General features: G+C 36.6%; 1 protein-coding gene across 1 annotated transcript in view; it reads left to right on the top strand.

The window, feature by feature from the left end:
- Nucleotides 1-25,670, top strand: part of LRP1B (low density lipoprotein receptor-related protein 1B) — a 582,545-nt gene that overhangs the window by 262,059 nt on the left and 294,816 nt on the right. Inside the window, exons 8-11 of the mRNA XM_010575228.1 lie at nt 16,875-17,097; nt 20,057-20,228; nt 22,243-22,386; nt 23,796-24,032. Coding sequence (XP_010573530.1) covers nt 16,875-17,097; nt 20,057-20,228; nt 22,243-22,386; nt 23,796-24,032 — 776 coding nt within the window. The remainder of the gene's footprint in view (nt 1-16,874; nt 17,098-20,056; nt 20,229-22,242; nt 22,387-23,795; nt 24,033-25,670) is intronic.

The raw sequence follows: 25,670 nt of genomic DNA, 5'->3' as shown, positions 1-25,670 counted from the left end.
AGCAATCAGGATTTTCAAAAGCATTTGTACAACTAATTCCCAGGGGTTTATCCTTTATATTGCCGTGGGTTTCACTGGGATTTGGGCACCATATGATGGGCTGTGCTGATTGTCACCGCTGCTCTCGCTCCATTATGCTTTGACAAGTAAGCACATCCCTTGCCAGGTACCATCAAGAAGCAGGCTATAGCAAGCAATTACTGGTTGCTGAGCACAGGAACACCTTTAAAGAATATAAAGTAGTATCTTCACCGCTCTTCTCTTTTCCCTCTTTTGGAAAAAAAAAAGTGAAAAGACCAGGAAGACATCTTTTAATAAGGTAAGAAAGGAAATAACTGTTCTGCAGCAGGTGGTGTCTTGTACGTCCCAACCCAGGCTATCTTCCACCTTGTCACAGAGAGCAGCGAGGAATTTGAGTGATTAAAATAGTGCTGGAGATCGTAAGATTATTCACTGGGTTTATGTCAGAGGAGGACAATTATGTTGAAAGGAAGCGGGGAGAAAAAAAGCCTCAAGTTAATCTGTGCTCCCTTCACCTCAGGCTGATTAGAGTAAATTAACTGCTATTGCAAGTAATATGCAAAGTAGATATTCATTATTTTTCTGACAGCAAATAAAATAATGTATAAATATAAGAAAGATAGTCTTGAAATATATTTTGTTAATTATGCCTGTAGACTATTGCTTTCATTTTGTAAAGCAAGCAAGCAATTAGTCCCCTGTCTCCCCCCCAAAAAAAAACAACAACCCAAACCAAAACCCCACAAGGCTGTTTTCTGATCCACTCTCCACTCATGTCAGTGTGTATCAATTTTGTATTAAAATAAAGAAGTTAACCTTCCTGACACATAGGCACACCATGTTATGCTTTCAGACTGGACGGGTTCTCTACCAGAAGGGGAATCTTCTCCTCAAACTGTATCAATTGCTTTAAGAAAAGATATCCGCAGTGATGAATCTTGCTCTGGTACGTGTAGCTCACTTCCCTGTGCGGCGTTAGAAGAAGAGGTGTTCACCTCCCTTTCTGCTGTCACCACAGCACAAGCATTACTCTTGGGTTTTATATTGTTTCTTCTTTTCCTAAAATTAAATAGTTAATTAGTTGATTAACAAAACTAATTAGTTAAAAGCTCTAAAACGCAACTGTCTGCCTGGTGGCCTGGCGACTGAGGGGAGCAGGGGAAGAGTGACTTAATGACCACTTTACGCAGATTGAGCTTATGAATGTCTGTGAGACTGGGTGAGGTCCAGTGTAAATACATTGGAATGCCATTTTTCATAGAGTTTTAATGACATGAGCTGTAACTGTCACTTCTTTGAGTGTGAAAATTGTCTTAGAATTGGTATTAAAATTTGTGAGGTAGGTTGGATTGCTCAGCTATCAATGCATCAGTTCATGCTGGCATAATCTAATTAATTTGCACATCAGTGTAATCCTATACTTGGCCAGAAAAGTATTTTTATTTTATTTTTTCTGCAATTCTTTCTTCATTTTTTCCAGTTCAGTCATTTTCAGAAATTGTCATCCTATCGAATTCTACGTAGGGTAGGCTGGTATTTGAAAAATGATTACAGAAAAGGTGTATGCAGGTACCACCTGGGGGTACTGGTTTTCTGCTCCTCTCCAAACCTGCTACCTCCTTCTCCTCGTTGTGATCAAGAGTCAGCGCTACCAATGCATCTCTCCCATTTTCTGCGTTTCAGAAGCGTAATCAGGAAGTAGATTTGCGCGCTTGTGTCAAAATTGCTCGTGAGATTTCTTACTTGAGCTGGTAATCCAGGAACTGGAGCGTTGCCACTAACGAAGGGCAATGTGGGGTGAGGTGGTACCGCCTGGCCCCGTTCCTCAGTAACGTGGAGGGTCTGGTCCAGACCCACTCGGGTGGGTGATTTAAACCCGCGGCTGCGTGTCAGAGCCGCTCTGCCGATGGAGGTTTCCTTCCCTGGGGCACGTCGTCTTCTGTCCGCGAGGTTTTCTGGCTGTGGGCAGGCACCAGGCCCGTGAGTGGAATAGAGCAGGAGGGAAAGGGAAGTAGTAAAGTGGCCTGTAGTTTTCTGTTCTATTAATTCAGTAGCGGTTTGTGACTTTCTGGACTTCTTTCTGGGCTGAATGTGCTGTTGCGCCGTGCTTTTCCGCCCAGAGAAGCAGCAGTTGTGGAGCAGGAGTCACAGTCTTGTAGCTGAAGGTGTCTGCCAGATATAGATAGAAAGATATAGATATAAACTTGCCCAGTTTTTCCCTTAAATAGTCTTTGTTGTTGTTGTGATGTAACTTGGTGAAACTTTCCCATGGCTGGTTGTTTGTGGGTTCTTTGGGGGAGAGAAGGAGGGCTGGCTGGTTTTTTTTGGTTTTATTTCAGCTAAATCCCTTCAATCATTTCTGTAAACAAAGATAATACGTAAGTTTGTGCTAATAAATTTTACCAACACCTAAAAAAAAAAAAAACGAACCCAAAAAGCAAAAGGTGTGTTTGGAGCAGAAGTGGATGCTATGCCTTTGGATCAGCTGACAGCCTCTTTAATCCCACGATTCCCAGGTTGCTTCCTGCAGTCTCTTGTTTAATTCATTACTTATGTTCAATATTCTGTAACATGTTCAGCAAGTGTATTACAGATACGGCTTTTCTATAAAGTACTTTGTCATGCCAGCACAGGTTTTCACTGTTCTTGAAATGAGGCAACCTTCATGTGGAAATAGTGGCAGATGATTCAGTACATAAGGATTAGAATGAACCACCCAAATGAAATGGGAAATTTCAAAGAAATAACTCTCTTAGGGGGAAAAAAAAAAAAATATATATATAAGCAAAATTTCAGATATGCCATGCACTCACGGCAATTAACAGCTTCTAAAAAATCTCAAACCAAATTCATTAAATCTGAGCACTAACAGTTTCTCAAGGAAAATTTAGGAGAACAAAGGCAGCATTTCTAATCCTTAGGAAAGGTGAGAGAACACAGGATTAGAAGTTGACTATGAATACTAAGAGAATAAAAGCCACCAATTTGCTTTGCTGATATTTAAAAATCACAATATGTATTTATTAGCAACATCTTAGGTTGCATGGTTTTGGCTGAGAATATTTTTGCAAAATATATTTTGAAGTAACCATTAACACTGTATATTGCAAGACTGTTTAAGCTATAAGTGCTGTTACAGCCATTTGTAAAACATTCATCTTTGGAACAGTTGCAAATGTTTTTGAATAAATGGGAGATAGGAAAGTCCACTAAAGATGTAAAATACCCCTGCTTGTCATGAACAGTAAGAAGTCTTCCATGGTCTTCAAACTATTCTAAGAATACCACTTGATGGTACACATGCCATTCATTGAACAGCTATGAACACCAACAAAAATATTAAAAAATAAAAATTGAATTTGACTGTCAGGTTCTATGCCTGTGGTTTGTAGATATTGGATCTTAATCAGTATTATCCTAAGAAAAAATGGGTTTTATTTTCTTCCAGAGGGGAAATTGCCTTATTAAGCTTCTCATGTTTTCAGTTGATTATCTGAGTGAATGAAATTTAACTCTGACTAGTTGACATTAATACCAGTCCTGTGATAAGGTGTAATTTTGGATAAGGATTTAATACCCACTGACCATATTTTACTTATAAATAAATAAAGTCCATATTAATGGAGGATAATAAATGTTTTCATTCTTCTTATGAAATAATAAGAATTTTGCAGGACTATGCAGACACCACAGCTTAGCATTTACAAATACATGAGTGAAACGTGAATATTCTGATCTTTCTCTACCAAATCATTGCTTACACATAAAGAGCAAGAAGCAGTTCCCCCAGTATGTCCCATTTATGTAAGAGGTCATTAGGGAATGAGCCATGCCTTTGAGTCATTCAATAACTTGTATCAGTATATAGCTTGTTTAATTGGTACCAATATGCTAGTTTTCTGAATATGAGACTCAACAAATATTAATCAAGAATCAATTAATCTCCACTGAAAATTGTCAGGGAAGACTGGACGGTAAGCTGTTGAAAGCAAACTACATGTGACTGTAGACTCTCAGGAAAAAATATTATTTTTTATGGTCACTGGCATAGGCAATAAAGTTGTTTTTAATGAGAGGATAATGCAGCTTTCAGAAGTTACGTGTATTTAGCCATTGCCATGAATTTGAAAGTATCAGAAAACCTCAGGAACAAAAAATAACCTTAAAAATAATCTTTTATTACAGCTAGGCTGAGCAAAAGAAAAGTGACAATACTGTAGATTCCAAGCAACTGCATGAACTGCTGAGTTATGCCTTAAATTTTTTTTTTTGTGATGGTGTTAGTGAAACAGAAAGACAGACATGGAAATATGCCTAAATTCCCTCTTAGAAGTACTGTAACTGCTTACTTTCTGATCTCCTGATCACAGAAATCCACCTTTGTCTCAATGCTCAGCTGGGGGGAAGCTATTCTCAGCTTGGCGAGAGGCAGGAAAGTGTTTTGGAAGTACTCCCAAGAAATGACGGACTATTTGGTTGGACTGTAGTGTGTGGCTGCAAAAAGCATTTCTCGCCTTATTTTCTTATTCTGGTGATTTCACTTGGAACAGCTCTGACCCATTCCTGCCTCAGTATTTAAGCTTCTGATTGTCATATCTTTCTCTTAGTACAAAAAATTGGACAACAGAATGACTCCATATGCAACATTCTTTAACACAAAATGTTTTAAATCTTATTTCACATCTTGTCACTTGCCATAAAATATCAGAGTAACGTAGCTCTTCCATCCTTTCAGTAATGTAGGTGCACGAGCGCACCATGTGTGATACCATATTTCCATACCCCAGGTCAATTAAAATCACTTTGAGCATCAAAGTATACAACCTCCATTAATTTACTGTTACACTCCCATCAGTATCTGCTTATTATTAGATACTGCCATGTTCAGAAACTTTTTTGTCTTTGTATTCTTCATGGCATTCAGTAAAACTCGGAGGAAAAGTTTCTGAAAACATTTGCTAACTAGAGCAGCATGCATGGATGTTTTTGGACAATTATTATTTGTATAACTTCTCTGCCACAGTGGAAGTATAACAAGTAATGTCACAGATTATCTGTGGGCTCTCAGCTGTGGCAACCTTTGGAAGTCAAAATTGAAATCCTTCTGTTGTTTATATATTTGTGTTCCAAGTCAGCATTCATTGGCTTGAAATCCTGCATATATACACAGTTTTCTAGCAGTTTCATGTTAGTTCTAGTGATTAGGCACTAATTATTAGTAGTATTATGAATAATTCTGCCTTCCCACTAGGACTAGCTGCTACAAATTAAAGGTTAAGAGATCAAGAATAGCATAACAACCGCAAAAAACACTAGAGCCTTCTCCATGGTGGAATACAACCAATTTCGTTGTCACTTAACTGAAATTGAGTTCTGTTTTGTAATGCCTTAAGAAAATATCATGAAGATTTAAAGAGTCTTTGATCTCAGAAGAGATAAAATAATGCAAATACAATAGTTCCAATCTAATTTCAAATATTACGATTCTGCATAAATCATGCTGTGCTTTTTCTTTCTATTAACTTGATAATTTGTTGTCTATGATCTTTGTTTCAGACCAGACTTTGGTTTCTTTGGGTTTTTTTGTTTTGTTTTGTTTTTGTTTGTTTGTTTGTTTTTAAATTTAACTTGCAATTTGGGGGAGAAAATGACTTGTTTAGTTGGCAGTTAATGGGGAAGCAGAACTGCCTATTTTTCTTTATTTGCTGTCAAATGCCAAGGTGAGGCATGGCATCAAATAATTCGGTTGTTGCTGACATTAAATAATGCGCCAGCTAGGAATCTGCAGTGGGGAGATTACGGGCTCTGCAGGCCTGCATAAAGATGTGCTGTTAATAAGCCTTGCGTAGACCAGCAGTGTCCAAAGCAATCTCTCCAGCAGAAGAAATTTGATCAGAAACTCAAGATGTAGGGCAAGTTCTAATATTCACTTCGGAATTTATTACCTTACAAAAAAAAAATTAAAGGAGATTTCTAAACAGGAACATGGAAGTGTTGGATGAGAATCTTGTTTTTATTTCATTTTGCATGGTTGTTATAGTTTGGATAGATAGATTTTTTTTTTTTTTTTTCCCTCTTGGTGAGCCCCAAGTACCTCTTCGTTGCTGTTCACAACTGGCATCATCAATTAGACTGGAATAATTCCATAACCTCCGAAGTTTACTGCTTCATCCCAAAGCTGCATGTTGAGATGAGGATCAGCTCTGTCCATTACTGTCAAATACAGGCTGTCTATTTTCTATTCTACACTGCGCTAACTAGCCATATCCAAAATTTAAACTAGCTTAAGGATTCATTGTGGTAGCAGTGTTTGCTTGTGTAGATCAAATATGAAATGTATTTGCTTTCCTTTGGCATAAGGTGAAATTATTAGCATAGGTAAAGATTGCTTTGAAGTATATTTTTATATAAATTAAATTTTTTATATAAATATATATATTTAGAATATAAAGTGTAATTTTTGTCAAATCAGTTGTTCAACAGCATAGCTATACCTTCATCCAAGATCATCTTCAGCTTTGATGTCATTGATTATATTTAATGACTTAAATCTAAACCAAGAGCTTTGAGAAGAGTGGTATTGAAGAATGTCCTAGCACAGTCCCTTAGCATAACATCCTAGATGTGCCTTTCTCACCTGTAGCAAAATGAAATGCTTAGATGAGAAAATAAGAATAAAACAAGCATAGAGTAGTAGTTCCCACAGCAAACCTGTCAGCTTCCTGCAGTGTACAGTATTGTGATTCTTCAGAGTTAGAAACATAATTGCATTTAATAGCCACTGATATATTCTTCTTCCATTAATTTGTTGGAAAGAAGAAATCCCCATCCTTGCTGTTGACTGCTAATTCATCATGACTTTAAATCATCAGTTTTCAAAACTGGGGTCTGAAGCTTTTGGAATCTAAAGAGTACACCTCTAAATAGACTCCTAGCCTTTCTTCAGGTCTGCCTGTGAAGGAGGAGCCCTGAGATTCCTAAAGCATGCAAATGGTGGATTTTTGATTAATTTAATATAATCCTATATAATGATGATTATTGTAGCATTTTCTGTATAAGATGGATGAGACAGGTTCTCAAATGCCAGCTATTACTGACATTTAATCTGGTATAGGTCATAAAATACCAAGGTGGAAGAACTGTTTTAATTTATTTTTCACATTAATAGTAAATCTTAAATAAATTAATATTGAAAAAAGCTGTCTTTCTCATTCTCTGTAACTAAATAGAAAAAGGTGGTTGACAGAAATCACCAATTTGAAGACAAAGCATTCTTATTTTAAAATAGACATCTCTATTGTGATAGATGTAGGTGATGTAGAAAACATAATTTTAAATCTCTGACAAACTGAATGGGTACATTTTTGGCATTTCATAGTGCCAAACAGTCCATATAACTATCATTTCTCAAACTCGGTTGAAAGGGCCATGTCTCAAATTCTGGGAAAGAAAAGCCCCTGGAGAAGTGAGATTGTGTTTGGGAAATAATAGCCTCATGTCTAGACAGTCATTGTTAAAAAGTGAGTTCCTGCTAGTGCTGTCCTGATTCGCTCTGTAGCTGAAATTAGTTCTGGGACAAAATTTAAACCTACCAAGCTCCAGACTGCTTTCCTCTTAGCCTGAGTTTCATCAGTCTGCAAGTCAGAACCTTTCAGCGATGGTCTTTTTTCTGGTTTTTTTTCCCCTACAAGTGCTGAACAATTAATGAAAACTGCCCCCCCCCCCCCCAAAAGTTTTTTAAAAAGTAGTTTTTTAAATGGTCTCTTTTAAACTAAAGGAAAAGGTTGTTTATTAAGTGGAAGAAACAGTACAGTCTGACTGCATGTAATAATACATTGTAAAAATTAAATAGCCTCAGGAAAATTACTGTGTTTATTTTTTCTGTGAAAGAGCTTCAGTACAATACTAATTAAATCTTTGAAAATAAGTCTTTGAATATGTGTATTCTGCTATGTACTTGGGTTCATGTAACTAGTATAAAAGATCAAGCGGCACCATTTTGTTGCTCCAGAAATCATTCAAAGCAGAATAATAGAAAATGCTACATTAAAAATACATAACTCCAGTTGAGTTTGAAGGATAGCATATATGTCAGACCCTGAGTTTCCAATGAAGAAACAGAATTTTAATTTTCTATGGCAAAATTATTTCACTGCATCTTGTATATCTGACAAAACATACAGCAGTTCAAATTAACCATCTAAACCTCAGAAATAATTACTCAGGATAATCCAAGAACTATATTCATCATCATGTTCTCTCCAGGCTCAGAGTTACAGATTTAAGTAACTCTAACAGCAGTGTGTGCATGATTTGGATGTAAACGCACATTTTATATCTATATAAAAGTCTGTTTGTGAAATAGTTTTGGGTTTATATATACTGGTTTTAAAATATACAGACTTCTTGGTACTATTTGGCTGTCATGTTGAAAGTCTACTTAAGTGATGATATAAAACCATGTTACATGACAGTTTGAATGTCTTTAAAACAATTAATTTTCTCAGTGGCTCAACACAGCAATTTGGCACAGCTGGTTTGTGATAAACTGGGAATAATCAATGTTCTTCATTCTTATTCTAATTGATGAGCTTGTAGTAACACATGGGGAAGTACACATACAGTCTGAAAGAACTCTCCTTCCAGATTTCTGCATCTGATTTAAATCTGAATCCATACATTTTCAGATGAATGGCAATAACTTGACAAATTAAATACTAATGTTCAGGGCCCTTAATGAATCTGTGAATACATCTGCAATGTGTCTTTCAATTACAAATAACAGTTATGAAAACTTTACATGTATTTATGAAAAAAGTGACATAAAAGGTAAAATTTGATCGACTTCCTACAATTTTATATTGGGAATAAATTTCCAAAATTCAGACAACATCCTTTTGTTCAGGAGAAAGAGAAATACAATGAAAAAGCACCATTGCTGCACCAAATTACTCAAGGTAATTACACAGCTTTAATGAAAGGATATTGCATTGTATTTAGACAGAAAGCAGATTAAGCAAGTATAAACTCGATATATTCAAAGGGATGCAGTTTTTCAAGAGTACATCTCATAGCTGTAATCTTATTGTCGATGGGGGGGAACAGACTTAACTATTATGATGAGAATGAGTGTAAGACAAACTTTCTTTTCATTTTTATCCTCTAGCAAAACCTATGAACTGAATTTTCATTTCTGTGGGTGTTTGTATTTGATTTATTGGTGTTATGTTCCAGGCATGCATTTTTTTACCATGTACAGAAACTCACACCTATTCATAAGTGGAGCAAGAAAGAGACCATGGTAGGGTTGATATGGATTTGCTACATATTTACTCTGAGTGTGAAGAAGTATAGCTTGTGAGAGAAAATTGAAACTGTGAAAAGATATCATAAGATAGAAAGTTAGCTGTACATCTCACTATCATATATTTTTCCTGCTGCACCTGGAGATGGTAGATTGGTGCACTGATGTGCCTTTTGTAGTTACCTCTCTGCAGAGAAAGCATATTTGGGTAGAAAAGGGAGGGGACAAAACTTTTCAAGGGTCATTATGACCTTTAAAAAACTTTATTTTGTGTATATTTGATTGCCATTCCTACAACAAAAGAAAGTGAAGGCTTTTATCCCCTCAAAAGTGGAAAGGATCAAACTTGAAAAATTCTGTGCAGGGTTTTGTTTTGATGAAACAACTAAAGCAATAGTAGAGCACAGTCGTAACAATGTAACAAATCACAGTCCTTAGCATCATATTACATTCACTTCATAACATCTCTGAAAATGCATATTTCTGTCTGTGTAAAGAAATTATATTGGGGGGGTGGTGTCCTGTTGATGGCAAACCAATTTAGCTTTATACTAGGCATATTTCTATAGATGGATAGTTTTAGTAGGGAAAAAAAAAAAAAGAAGAAAAAAAATAGATGCAGGATTTTTCTCTTCCCCCCCCATGTGCTGCTCTGTTTAATAAGAACTTCACAGATGATGACAATTTTTAGCTACTTTAGCAGTGACCCAGATTTGTTCTTTTTTTTAATCAGTCCCCAAATTCACAGCTACTTACCCTGTTTGCTGCTCAGACTGCCATCCATGTTACTGCAAATAAGAAAACCTTTGTTTGAACTGGTGATTTCCTTGTAAAGAGAAAGGTATTTCATTACAAATGTCCCCCAACCAAGGCATTTGGATTGAGCTTTTGCTGATTTTGCCTATGTTCTGTTGTGCAACAAACAGCGATTGGAGCTTGGCTCTGTGCAGTGAAAATGAGTTGTCTAACTGGGTTTTACTTTTATCTGCAGTTTGGCTCTGTGCTGCTTCCTGCATGGCACTAAACCTGCAGCTCTCCAGCAGAAGAAACCATTATTATTTTACTCTTATGCACTCATTGCTAGGATTCCAAAATACGAGGAACATTTGGAACATATGTCCACCCTTACATTGTGGAACTCACGGTGGAGCTTTAATAGAATTTCACTCCTATGTAGCACAAAAAACATCCACCCAATGTTTCCTTCCAAAACCAGTTACAAAAATTAAGGCATGTTGCTGGAGAGCCTGGTAGTTTCTAATCCCCCTAAAATAGCATGGACTTGCAAGGGGAAGTTATCCTCAAGGTGATGGATGCTGCATTGTGCTAGAAAGAAGGTGGGGGGCGGGAACGCAAATGCCCAAATTCAGTGGCTTTTACCTTCCTGCCCTGGGGAAAAATTTGCCTTTGCCCCAAACCTGGCAATTGCCTTAAATGGGGGTGTGTTAGCAAATAGTACTCTTCAAGTACCTAAGATTTGTCAGGTACACTAAGGGCCATTTACTACCAAAATGGGCTAAATCTGAGCGTGGCTGATTTATTTTGTGTTAGGTGCAGATGAAAAAGAAAACTACTGAACCCAGGAATCAACTAAACGTCAACAGAGGGGAAAATGTCCCTGGACTATGTTATAAAGCATACTATTAATTAAATGCAATGTAAATTAAATCAAATCACATTAATTCTGATTAAATGCAGTAGAAAACAGATCGAGGACTGCATGGCAGTCCTATTCTGAGAATCCAGTAAGTAGATCACCTGATACCATAAGCTTCAATTTACAAGCGGAGAATCCCACAGATGTTTTCACATAGTCCTTTTAATCAGGTGTTTTGATCACCTCCGCTGAAGAAGGTTCCCTGTTCATCACAGTCCCCATAATTTTAGTTTCCTGCAGTGCATCTTTCTTTGTTTACCATTTGTCCTACAGTATATCTCACTGGTGCCACTCAATGCCAATGGTCTTCTCATTAGGTTTTAAACTGATTAAATTGCACCCCATTTCTGTCACTCCAGTTCAGAGTTTTTTCCACACCATAATCCCTCTTCTAAATTAGAAAAAAGCCTCTAACTTGTTGTCACTCGTTCATTTTCCCAAGATCAACAGAATATCTTTACTAGCTTTCTGTCTTGATAATAATCCTTTCAGTGTAATTTCTGAAAATTAAATACTGCTCTTTCTACTCTACTACTGTTGAGGTATGCTATGAACTATTTTACTTTAATCTAGACAGGTCTGGTCCGCAGCAGTAACTTTGTCTAAGAAAGCAGCCTTCTTTCTATATATACTATAATAATTTACCTCTGATAATATTGCATTGCAGTTGACTGCCCTGTGAACTGCCAAGTTCTCTGTCATTCTTCCTTCAAAATCTGCCCCAGCAATTTCCACCTTCTTGAGATTAAGCTAGTGGACCTGTAAGTACTTCAGAAGAACATCCTTTCTGGTTCTTCAGCTTAAATGGAAGGTGCTACCGTTTAAATATGTGTGTGTTTGTAATCTTTATCATTTTCCTACCAAGCAGTGCTTACACTAACACATCTTTATCTCTGATAAGAGAAGGTGAGAGGAAAAGACAAACAGATGGAGAGGCAAAAAATGGTATTTTCCCTGGCATTGTCATTTGACTGCTCTGTGGCAGCTGGCACAGGTTGGGTCACATTGACAGTAGTGTTAACATACGAGCTTTAGGTAAATCTATAGGATACCGCATCTTCCCTCCTGCAGAATGGGGAAGGTATGTAATTTGGGTACATCTGTGATTAAAGGGGTTTTGTACCCGAGTCCATTTAGTATCCACTCTTGCATTTGTTCCTAAACCACACCATGCTATCGATATACAATGGTTTATTTTCTGTACCTCTGTCCTGTTTGGGCATGCCTGAAACTGTGTTTTGCTTCTCCTAGTAAGGGGTTGAGGTTACTGTGCAGCAATACATTCCTCTTCCATAGGTCCACTGCAGGAGCACCTGAGGTTTAAATGCCAACTTGGGAATTAAAGGACCAGTAAGAAGTGGGAATAGGCTGGTTTGTGAGTTATACAGGGAAGAGTTTAGAGTCTGAGGCCTTGCAGCTAAATAGATGAGCTTCTGGACATGGTGACAAGTGTACCTCTTCCCTATTACAAAGAGTAAGGAGAGACTGAGGTGGGAAATAAAGAATCAAAAATAATAATGACACATGAATACACTCAACTGTGAAGCACAGTTGTCTGTGTCAGGAAAAAACTGAAAACTGCTTAATGGTACCTTATAATATTGTTCCATACATGGGTGGTGGGGTTTTTGCTAAAGAGTTGCAGGATTGTGACATTTTGCCCCCCAAACATCTGATTGTGCTATACAGTATTTGCCTTCTTATGTACATCAGAAATTAAGAGTTTTCAGTCATGCAAATGCCAAAATGTAGCTTTACAAGCAAAACGTACTTCTTTCTTGGCTAACTAAATAGGTGGATTATGAATGCAGCGACTAAAAGCTTGGAAAACAAAAGGAAGTAACGAGAGAAGTTGCTGAACAAAGCCAATAGCGATAAGGGAGGCGTATAACGTTTGGCAGCTGAACTAAGACAGTAACTATCTGGGTCTGAAAAGAAGTTTCTGTCAAGGACAGATGTCTTTGTCAGGAAAGAACAGCAGGCCTTTTGAGGCCCTCCTTATGTGTTTTCAGAGCCTGGTAATGAAGGAAAGATGAATCTGTGACCACTGGTATGAGAACAGGGACTGGGAACTTCACTGTCACTTTTGTCTCGTGACGGCATTCTTCTCCTCTGGAATAAGTTTTATTTGGTAACATGACTTTATTGCTCTTTGTAGTCAGTGGGCTTGCCGGTGTGGATATTTTAAAATGTTACAGAGATTTTGTTGCTCAGATGCAGAGGGAACATTCCTTGTGTTTTCCTAGTTGAAACCAAATTCTTGCTGGAAAAACTCCAACTACAACTTTCTAAGACTAAGTTGTTAAGTTATGAAACGGGTTGTATTTCACAGACTGGAGAAAGTCAGCTAAACCCTGGGAAATCAGCAGAAGGAGGAGGGTGTATGTAATAGCTGGTGAGAAGATGACTGTAAATCAGCAGCGTAATAGAGCTGTGAAAATAGCAAATGTCACCCAGTGACAGCTGAATCTCCAGCTGATGCAGGGAAGTTACAGTGCCATTGTACAGACACCGGTAAACTCCTCTCTGGAACAGCGCATCCAGTGCTGACCATGCTTGTTCAATAACATGACCTAAAATTGGAATAACTGCACAGAAGGGCAACATAAAGAGCCTGTCTTATGAGATGAGAAAGACTGACTTTCTTTGCTTATCTCTAGCTGCTAGGTAGGGTGCGAAAGAATTTGATTGCCATCTAGAAATACCTTTGGAGGGGAAGACAGGTGAAAAGAACTGTTGAAGCTAAATAAGCGTGCTGCAGAAATCAGTAGGTATAATTTAGCCTTGAAGATATCATCATTAGTTATAGATGTAGATTCCTAACTGCTGGAACAGCAATGAAGCCATTCTGAAAGAGCTTCTGAACAGAACATTGGGTCAAAACAACTAAGTACTTTTTTGAGTTTAAGAAGTTCGAAAAAAGAGTAGTGTAGGATGCCTGCAAAGCACCTGGACTTGATGAAGATGGCTCTTTTTGTTCTTGATTAACAATGGGAAGAACATGGGGTTTGTACAGTTTCAAAGAGCTAGGAGGATATTCAGAATTTCTATGCATGAAGAAGTCTATAGATTTCGAAAGATAACATGCCTTAATAAAATTCAATTTAGTGCCAAAATTTTTACTATTTTATAGCAGCCTTGATTAGCATCCTCATTGGTAGTCTCAGGAAATAAAGGCTGTAATGAACACAGCTCTCTCCCTGTCAAGCTGGTCCCTCAAGGTCAGTACTAATGCATAGTGCTGGGGCTGTACAAGGAAATGTGCATGGTCGGTATTCCTGCTGCAATTGCTCTATGAATTGATAAAAGATTTCACCGCCCTCTGCTGAAAATGGATAGACAAATCCAGCACCATCTGTGAGCAGAAAAATTAGTCTTGAGCTGAAATAAATACTACGACAGTGTATCCTTGAGAACTCCCAAGGCAAAGGAAACACAGTGTAATTGTGGGTCAGCTTCATGTGTTATAAATGCCATTCTGATTTAAACCTCATTCTAAAAAATCTGCATTAGACTTTAAATACAGAATTGCATTTCAAGATTACATGGTAAAGCATTTAATTATCTTAATTTAATTTTTCAGAACACTTTGATCATACGGCAGCAGTGAGGCAACTACTTTCTTGTTCTGTCTTTTACCTCTACATTAAAAGATAAATTTTTATTATTGTCAGTCTCCAGGAGAAGAGTAATGATTTTTAAAATGAAAAGAATGTCATTTACACATGAAGTCAGGCCAGCTGATGTTAATATAAAACAGATGTTTAGAAAACAAAGAAATGACCCCCCCATCCCTGAAAGCTGGAGAAGCGTCTCAAATTAGATTCTCTTTACTGTATCTATTTGTTACTGACATACAAACATTTTATTTCTTGTCTGATCTGGAAAGAGGATATACTTGTAAAAGGCAAATAATTATTATTTCTAACTTGTATTTCAGTCTGTTTTGTGGTATCACATAGAAATGTTAAGTCTCATATAAGAATACTGTGCACTAGGCAATCAAGCGAAGAGTCAGTCTGAAGTCAAGCTTCAGGTCTTTGCAGTTGCTGTGTACGTCCATGTAGTTATATGTACACACGGAGGGGTGCATGGGTGTGTGGGGGTGCCTGATTACAGCAAACCCATTTGGTGTGGATTGCGAAATCAGCTTTATTTGAATTATTGAATCTTGAGATACAAAGTTCCATTAAATAACCTAAATCAAATCTGAAGAAGTACAAATGGCAGACTGAAGTACACGTTAAGTTTTTAACAATTTATTTTAAATGTACTAGGTGTTGGCCCTGTTATTGCTGATGAAATACATACATACATATATATAAATCTAAGTGTATATACATCTATATACACACAGTTATTTGGCTGGTTTTGTTCCAAATTAAACATTTGCTTTGCAGACAATTTTTACTTTGCACATCATCTGTAGTATGCACGTTTTGATTTATATGGACCTGAATGTTAAGTATGTGTTTTTTAAAATGCTCTTAAAGTACAGCTGGGATACAGAATTACAATGAAGGACAAGACAGGAATTCAAAATTATTTTGATAAATAGAAATCCCTGTCAGGAATGGAGGTATCCCTGAGGAATGTTCTAGGTAAAGTTTATTCTGACTTATGGCCTGGTGATGGACTACATGACCTTTCAAATTCTCATCAAGCCATATTTTATGATTCTGTGATCAATTTATTTTGGCATTTGACAGCTGCTGTACATATACTGTAGCTAATTCTACTGCCTTTAATACTTCTAATGATTTTTTTAATTTACATATTTTGCAAGTGAAACACTTTAACTACATTTAAAATGTATTCTTATTTATTTGAAGATGGTAATAATAAAGGATATGGGTCTCACTGGCTATTTAGCAAATATGTATTCTTTCCAGCCTAAAACATATTACAATGCTGAATTTCTATGAGAGGTTACACGGCTATAAATTACTACTCGTTAACATAAAGATATCTCAGAGTTTATATGCTGTTGATCCAATGTTATTCCCATTAGTGGTAATAACTAGGAGATAATTCACTTCATTTGGAAAATGAAATCCTGATTCTCAAAGTAGTTTTAGTAACATTCAGTCTGGAATCAGATTATTCTTTACAGCATGTTAAAGTCATGGCAAGGTGGTCTTCAGCTGGCAAGTGTAATTTAGTCTCACAAATAGGTAATCTTGTTAAAATATCGTCAGGTTAATCAAAATTGATTTGTGTGTACTAAACCCAGTGAATGCTAATCAAGTATCGGGTTAGGAAGCTTTAGTAGCAATTTTAAGTCTTTGATGGTTTCCCATTATTCTTGGATGGAATTACTCAGTGGATTTGTGGAAACATTTTAAAGCCTGAACATCCTTCCAAGACTGGATACAAATGCTCTACAGACTAAAGCATCTTCTTTAGAAATATATTTTCAAAACCCTAACAGTGTGGATCACTGTATTTGTTGTACCTCATATGCAATGAATTGTTCTCCAAACCATGTAAGTACTTTGTGGTTTTGCCACTCTTTGTTATTTGTAACTATTCTGCCATTTTTTTATAAGTAATGGTTAAAGAGCTATTCAGGATTGTAATGTAGTCTCTGTACATATGAATACCATCCATTTAAAAGGCGAGTATTACACGGTGTATCTGTGGTGTAAGGAAATGCATTTAGAACTTCTGTACATTGTGTTTGAAAGAAAATTCTTGTAATTGTGAATTTGTTAGAAGACATGGTGAATTTTTTGGTAATGATATGATTATCAGTATGGGTTATATGGGTTATTGATAGGTGAACCCCCTGAAATGAAGAAGAACAAAAACTTACTTTGCACAGAGCCACCAGGAGCTTTGCACTCTGCTCACACCATTTGAAACTTACAACATCTTATTTTCTTTCAACAGAAAGCTCTTCTTTACAGACTACGGGAATGCTGCCAAGGTTGAGAGATGTGACATGGATGGAATGAACAGGACGTGGATAGTAGACTCTAAAATTGAACAGCCAACTGCTCTTGCACTAGACCTCGTCAATAAATATGTGTACTGGGTTGACATATATCTGGATAGCGTGGAGGTTGCTGACTATCAAGGGAGAAAGAGGCATACAATAATTAAAGGCAGACAAGTAGGTATTTATTTGCATATTAGTAAAAAGTAATGATACCAATAAATGAACATACATAATGCTAACAGTTACAGTAATTTCAGATTTTTTTCTCTTTATAGTTCAAATGTATTAGACATTAAGAGATCCATCTGCATGTTTTATTTTATTTGCAATTTAGCCCGTTTCGCAACCTGTGGACAAGTTTCCATGCAGCGTCTCATTAACAATGTACCATGTAAGTCACACTCCCCATTGTAAGACTTCAGCAGGGAAAATATGGGTCGATGGAAACATACGAGGGGATAAATTATTAACAACAAGAAGATGTCCATGCCAATTCGGGAAGAAGAGACCAACAGGCGCAAGAATGTGAAAGAAACAGAATAGCAAAAGCTATTCACTTGTTCAGACCAATCTGGATGCCCTTAAGTCATATTTTGTTGATAGCAATGATGCTTTTCCCAGTTGATCCAGATGTTCAGTCATAAATACAAGTGCTGAGACTGTATGAGTCTTTGAGCAGAAGTATATCAATTTGTTAAGTTGCTTCCGCTTGGAGAGTGGGGTAGTAGGTAGCAGGGAAAGGAAGGGTTCCCTGGCAGTTGTGAGGCTGGTGTAAATCAAGGGAAAATTAGCAAAGACCAAACTGTTCCTGGTTGCTACTTGGACTCCCAGAGCTGGTGTGGGTACCGTGTTTACATCTGCTTCTGCCTGAGGTTAAACAGAGCATGTAAAAATGTGCAGACAGAATAAACATTTCACCTGTTCTGCTGTCATTCTTTCTGTGCTTCCAAGTAATCACTGTTTACCAAGAGACAACTGGTTAGCATAACTCCCATGTAAAAATAGGCAGAAAATGTGACAAAAACCAGTCTAGGTCACCTGGCTAAATAGCAAACACCTTCCTATTTTTTTTTATCAAATTACTTCCAGTCTTTAGCCAGTTGTTCTGGAATAACAGGTTTTGTAAACTTTTTTTTTTTTTTTTAAGGTAAATTTTGGAATAGGTACTTCAAAAAAGAAAGCCATTTTCAGAAGCAACTAACAAATACTTTTACAGGCTTGTAACTTAGTTGTACAGGTGTCATCAGAGAGATGTTTGTTCTTTCTCTTCTTTCTGAAATTTAGATGCAAAAGAGGATTCTTTATCAAGCTCAGAGGGATTCCTGCTTCTCTAAACTAACTAAGAAAGGAGAAGGATGTCTGTTTATGTCAATATGGGTGAAGGGTATTAAAAAGTTTGGCCTCTCAGTTGGTCACTGTTATCACAAAAGGAGAAGCATATTGGTTGTCTTTCCACTCAAATGAAAAATTGGTAATTTCACTAGGTTTTGTGCCTGCATTTGCCAGGGTTTAGAATGACTGTTACTCCAAGTTACTCCTCATTAGACCAAGGAAACAGCAGACCAGAAAACTATTCTCAAGAAATTTTAGGGGTTAAAGTTTAATTCATAAGTACAAGCGTATCAAAAGGCCTGCTTTCCAAATGATATGGGCTTTTATGATTGATAGTCTGGGTGGCTTTCAAAGCACTATTCTTTGTAGCAAGCAACATTTCCATTCATGCATGAGATAGCTGGAAAGCTTCATGAGACGTAAAAAACAACAAATGCATAAATTAAATTCAAATAATTAAGTGGTCATAAAATGCACTGTAAAAAGATTCACATGGGTTTAATAGTGTAAATATAGAAAAGCTCTCGTGACTTAAATAATAAAGATTTAAACTGAGTGCAAATGGGAATAGGGAAGAAAGGATTATACAGCAGAGGAGAAGTCAACAATTTGGTACAGATGCATCATTATTTTCAAGGCTGTTTTCTTTTCCATGTTACTATAATTGGATTGAATTTCTATGGGGTCTTAATCAAACATTTCCATTGATCTTTTTTTTTTTTCTTTTTTTTTTTTTTTTTTTTTTTTTTTTTTCTGGATAAGGGCAGGATACAATGGCAAGATTTAGCCAACTGGGGGGGTAATCTCCAGAAAGGTCTGAAATATTTGATGCATGACAGGGGTTCTTTTGTTTGGGTTTTTTTTTTTTTTTGGTGTTATATGTCTGAATTTGTGAGTAAGTGAGCTAAGTAAATACTTTCTGTGAACAATTTATTGGTTAAACTAATAAGATATTCAGCCTGTGAATATCTGAACATCTGCCAAAAAATTCTCTTTAATTTGTTCAGCTTTCAAAATTATCAATGAGATATCTTACATTTTCTAAATCTATCAATCAAGCACAACCACTAGATTATTGAACATTTCATGTTCGAGCTGTGATTGGCTAACTATCTAATGTTAGGTAATTTTTAATCAATGTACCCAGACACATCACAAATTAATACAATTTTAGAATTCACTTTTTGAGAAACAAGCAATACTGTGTGACCACGACCATATTCAAAGACACCGACACAAAAGGTACACAAGCATAGCCGAGGGAATTTGTATATTTATTCATTTATTTACTAAAGAAAATATTCAATGGGTATATCTTGCACTATTTGCCTTGCTTTGGTTATAACATAATAAAAAAAAATACATCAATTCAACCTATAAACTGTTTTGAATATCTATATTTATTATATTTGTTAGTTAATGGTAGTTAATATTAGTTAATTTATCGTAGTTATTATTAGTTAATACTAAAATAAGTTGTTGCACTTAAAGTATGCAGGAGTTTTTAAAAGACAGAGAAACTGGGAAAGTCAGAGGATAAATTAATTTGGATTACTAAATATTTTGAATTTTCTGCCTATCTTGTACAAAGGTTTTCTACTTATAAACTTTGAACTGCAAGAATGTGAACTATACTTGTAGTGTAGTTTGTGTGTATTATTTACAACTATTTATTGACATATTCAGAAATCCTTTTGTATACTTTAGCATCTACAATTCACAGTAATGTTTGATGTTTACAAATCATAGATGTATCTGAAATATTCAGCTAAAATAATTATATCATTTTTTTCTTTTCCAGATTAGGCATCTTTGTGGTTTGGCAGTATTTGAAAACTATCTATATACAGTTAATTCAGATAACCTCAGCATTTTACAAATAAACAGATATAATGGCACGGATGTTCAGTCTCTTGCTAGACTTGACAATGCTAAAGAGATCCGTGTATACCAGAAAAGAACTCAAACAGCAGGTAAGATCAAAATCCTCTTTCTAGGAAATGTAAAACCAGATATTAGGTGGATGCATGGTTAAAAAGGTTCTTCCAGAAAAATGTATGAGAAGATGCAGTGAAAATTTTTCACTGCGACAAAACTCTCTGTTGCTTCTTTATCTGCCCATTTTCCCATGTACTTACTGCCAGTTTTCCTGCACCTCTAAGCTCCTAACACCACTGCTTCCTGAGCACTCAGCTTAGAGAACCGCCAAAGAGCCCTAGTCTGCAAGTTTCTGTCTCCACACACTCAACGCTTTCATAATTTAACACCTTCAGAATTGTTAGATGTCCAATACTGTCCACATGCTTGGGTCCTCAGACCTCAGAGATTCCTGGTTTCTCTGGGACTGCTTTTCAGACAGACTACAAACCTCAAGAGAGCCCCCCGTCTTCGCGGCTGCCAAAAAAGCATGGAGATGGGTGTGTGGGCAGGTAGCCTGCCTAACTGCCAGCACAGCAACTGGTGAGATAGGAAATTGCTGTTAAGTTTTCCTTCGTTTGGATAAATATAATCTTTGCCTTCTGTGAAAGAAATCTTCCTTTTCATCTAGAATGAGAAACTTCTTTTTATAATCTCTGAATTTTTGGTAAAGTAGCAATTTCTGAGTCCATAGTCCTGTATGACTCCAATCATGGTTCTGATCACATACTTTCTGCATTCAGAACAGCAGTGTGATTTGCAGGAACTTTGTGCAAAGATAGCAAGATCCAAAATGTTTACAGTGATACTTTATGAGAATTTTTTGATATGACTGATAGCAATAAATCGTTGCCACGACTGCTTGGACAAAAAAGCTAGCAGATCATTTCTGGTGATCAACATCAATGTTATTAAACAGACTGACTGCTTTAAGAGAAGTTTCTGAAGCGGGAACAAACTCTAAATTGATGTAGACTGGGTGAACTAATTTTTACCCTATAGCTGAGGGCATTGAGTTGCAGATGTCAGTGTCTGAAGGAGGCTGCAAAGACTCTTTCCCTGCTATAGACCCCCTCTTGTACCCCTGAGGGAGCAGGAGAGGTTGAGAGGAGGAGAGACATGAGCACAGTGTAATCTTTTATTACATCCTGTGATGACTCTGTTCCTCTTGCCCTTTGTTCACTCTGCTGCTTCTTTTGTTTTGAATGGACATGTTTGTTGCTTGTCAAGATGTGCTGTAAAAGCTGTCTCAGCTTGCTAGAGTTTCTGTCTACCTTTAACAATATCGACCTTAAAAGTACTTGATTACTTTTAAAAAAAAAAACAAAAACCTAAAAAGCTTGAGGGAAAGGAGAAAGAAGAGAAAAACATTTTTTGAGCTAAAATACTGTTGGCCTGTTGTAAGGCAGCTTAGTAACTGTAGGATAGCAAGATAGATTTTGTTTTCTTTTCAGATTTACCTTAAAGAGTTTAAAAAAAAATGAATTTGATATATTAGTCTGCTAATTTAGAACCGTGCATTTGAAAATATGAAATCAAGGGAAAGGAATTCTTTGGCTTCTTCAGCTGCATTTATGTCCCAACTATACAAATATGGAAAAACACTACAAGGCTCGTTCTGTCCTTTAGTGTCTGCACAGGCATGTGCCCCAGAAAGGTGCTGTTTAATGGAGTTGAATGAATAGCAAGCTGCGTTGGCGTGGGATTCGCTATGTTCTCAGAAAAACAGCCAACCAACCAAATGAACTGAAGAAACAAATAAAAAAGGGGAAAAGTGTCAGCTACCCCTGGGGAGTGCTGCCTGGCAAATGATGTGCAGAAGCTTATTCAAAAAGGGGTGATTGCACACAACGATGGGTATGGCTTGATAGCCACAAAATTGCCCTTTGGGTTACTTGTCTGCTTTGGGTATCATCTTAAAAAAACACCTTCCTTTGTAGTTATATTCTGGGGAAAGATTTATTGTGACACAAATTCACTTTTTTTCCTGTCTAAACTTTCTACATGCTGATGCATATAATTATCTTGCTTTAAATGGATTTGAATCGTGCTGTTTTTCACTCGCTGTAGTCAGAAGCCATGCATGTGAAGTGGACCCATATGGAATGCTGGGGGGATGTTCGCACATCTGTCTGCTCAGCAGCAACTACAAAGCACGGACTTGTCGCTGCAGGACTGGCTTCATCTTGGGGAGTGATGGCAGGTCATGCAAAAGTATGTTAACTAAATCAAAGAGTCTGCCAGCTGCGAATATTCCAGGGTATAGATCTGGGTGTTATTTAAAATGCTTATCAGTAACAGTAGAAATCACATGGGCTGCTTTTGGGTAAAATTTGTTTGCAACATATACCTGACACTTTGTTCATACATACTTCTTTCATTCCATTAAAATGATTTGATTTGGCTTAGTTCATAGAAGTGACAAATTAAACCTGGGACGCTGTTTAAAGAATTCTAAAAATCATCACAAGTTAAACGGTCATACTCTTTCTTTATATACTATACATTCTCACAGTACATAAGTACTGAAGTGCTCTTAAATAGTTTGTCACATCTAATTTCTACCCATACGATCAACTTGAAACTCAGAGGCAGACCATTCATGTGAATAAGTCAAGCAAGGTTTTTCTCATAATACTTTGTGAAAGCAAACTATGGTTATAACTAACATTAGGTATGCACAATCTGTTGGTCACCTACAGCCAATGGGACAGTCCTGAAAGTTTTGGGGAACGCCTGTTTTTGTCTGGTTTCTTGATCAAATGGAATTGATTTAGTTCAGATGAAAGGCATGCAGCTAGATACTTTGATGGATGCTGGTAGATGGATATATCTGACCTCAGTCAAACCTCATACGGTTTTCCACTAATGATTCCAACAAAAAAACCCTGAGAGGTGTTAGGAAAATTATGTATCTTAGAGAATTTTAAGAGGTATATTGATAGTACTAAGGAATATACTAAGTATATTTATAAGTATCTTTAAGAAAAGAAAATCACCTTACTAAGCTTTGGTTATTTGTAATTAACCTACTTGATTAAATTGTAAAAATCTCCTCAGAAATAAGAAATACTGGTATCCATGGTTTGTATCTCAGTATGAAAGAACAGTGTGTGTTGATTTGTTGTATGCCTTCCCATTTGAAAGAAATTTACTGTAATCTTTTTTCTTGTTTGTTTCTGAGAAACTTCAGGTGAAAAAAATGGTGTTTTGTATTTGCTGGAGTTATGGTCTTGTTAGATTTAATGATTACTTCAATCATGGCCTACATTACTCTGATAGATCCTAATGAATTGTAAAATTAAATGTCTACAATGTCCATTTCACAGTAGATGCAAAGTTATTCTGTGATCTAACATTGCTTTTCAGTGGGAACGTCTATAGAAAAAAATAATTAGATGTAAGCAGCTCACTGAAGTAATTTGTATTTTAATGAAGGTAATATAATTAGCTAGATTTCTTGAGTTTAGATACTTTTGGAATATATGAAAGTTTAATTTTTGGTATTGAATAACGCTCCTGCTCCCCCACTAATTGTGCCAGTTAATTAAACAGTGACATTATGCACTGTAAAGAGGATTAGGCAGCATCAGTTGTTTATGTTTGTAATCTTTCTTTTGCAGGACCAAAGAATGAATTGTTTCTTTTTTATGGGAAGGGACGCCCAGGAATAATACGGGGAATGGACCTGAACACCAAAGTATCTGACGAATACATGATCCCTATAGAAAACTTGGTCAATCCTCGTGCTCTGGACTTCCATGCCGAAACCAATTACATTTACTTTGCTGATACTACCAGTTTCCTAATTGGACGACAGAAAATTGATGGCACAGAGAGAGAAACAATCCTCAAAGATGGTAGGCAATGCTGACTGATAGTGACATTCAGAGAATCTCTGTCAGGAGAAGTTGAACTGACATTTACAGATAATTTAAAGCTTTATTTAAATCTCCCATGGAAAACAGACCCAAACTAGACTTTGAACAGAGTTGGAGATATTTCTTTTTTTACAACTTCCTGTTTATTTTTCCTGAGTGCAGAAATGTAAAGTTTGGTTAAGTTGCTCTGTTGTGAATTCTTACTTTGTCCAATTAAGCTTATACCGGCCAGTAACTCCCTCCTACATTTCCGCTGTATTCTTTCAGTAATTGGATACAATGGATCCATAATGTAGTTCTTTGCAATTGTTCACTGAGCCACCCTGTATCCTTGTGGACTTTATAAGACTTCTTCACTCCAACCTGTATCGCAGTGTGGATTCTGGAGCTTATTCAAGTAGTTTGGCAGAGTGAGACTTCTATAGTGCTTGCAAACTCATTAGAAAAAAAAGCATTGTCTTTCCCGATGCATTTTCTATTGTGTATGTGGAAGCAACAGGAAGACCTAAACATTTTTTAGAACCTTAATTAAGATGTTTGTACCATTTTATTATACCAATGAGAGAAAATACCAGCAGTTCTCTAGTTTCCACCTCTCCAACCACAGTTTACAGTATGTCCCTGGTCTAGAATCTTATCATACTAAATGCTGTTTCAGTGATAAAACCTCCAGTTTGTCAACCCATATTTCTTTTTCTTTTATGGACCCTTTTCATGAAAAACAGCTTCAGCAGGAGGTAACAACTGCTTCATTTTCTAGTACTCAAGAAAATAAGCAGTATGAATATTCATCTTGGCCTTCAGAAAGCTTAATATCTTTACTTGTAAATTGAAACTTGAGACAGTGAAAGCAACAAAAATACCATTGTTTTAGCACAGGGATTTTCATTCCCCAGCATTCATAACCCATGTTTTAATCCACCCATCTCAGAGAAGTTATCTCCAGTTTGCAGTGATATGGTGCTGTTTTGGTATAAGGTCTCTGCACAATGATGCCTTCAGTAGTAGTTGCAAGAAATAGATGGCTTTTTACCCTATATTGGTGATTGCTTAATAAAAGGCAGCTGTCTGAGTAAATAATGAATACTCAGCTGTCAATCTGGTAATTCATCGTTTCACTGTGAATATGGAAGTGAATAATATACAGCACAGAACTGCCATTGCTGACCTTCTTTTACCAAACAACACACATTTCATTTTACAGCAATGTAATCCAAATGGGGAGTAGAGGAAGGAGCGGACAGTATGTAGATTTAAACATTATAAGGTAACACCAAAGAGCATCTTTGCTGAAAGGTGTCAAACAGGTTGGGGTTAGTCCAATCAAACATGCAAACATGAATAAACTTTGTATAACAAACCAACAAATTGAGAGACTCTTTTTAAATAACGTTCAACTGGAATTTCTGCTCCTTTATAAGTACAACATAGCAAAAATACCATTGCAATACCAAAAAAGCTATGGATTATCCTATGATATATTATTGGTGGTCCTAATACTTACAAAGACCAAAAAAAAGTCACTGTCGTACTCCCCCCACTTCTTTACCGGGAGCTTACGTTGTTAGTTAGAACTTGGTGTCGTTTCATAACTTTAAAGTATGCTTAAAGAACACT

This window comes from Haliaeetus leucocephalus, unplaced genomic scaffold, assembly GCF_000737465.1.
Source record: "Haliaeetus leucocephalus isolate CR32 unplaced genomic scaffold, Haliaeetus_leucocephalus-4.0 Scaffold451, whole genome shotgun sequence".
Classification (NCBI taxonomy): domain Eukaryota; kingdom Metazoa; phylum Chordata; class Aves; order Accipitriformes; family Accipitridae; genus Haliaeetus; species Haliaeetus leucocephalus.
Note: the sequence above shows the minus strand (reverse complement) of the source record. Positions and strands in the feature narration are given on the sequence as shown.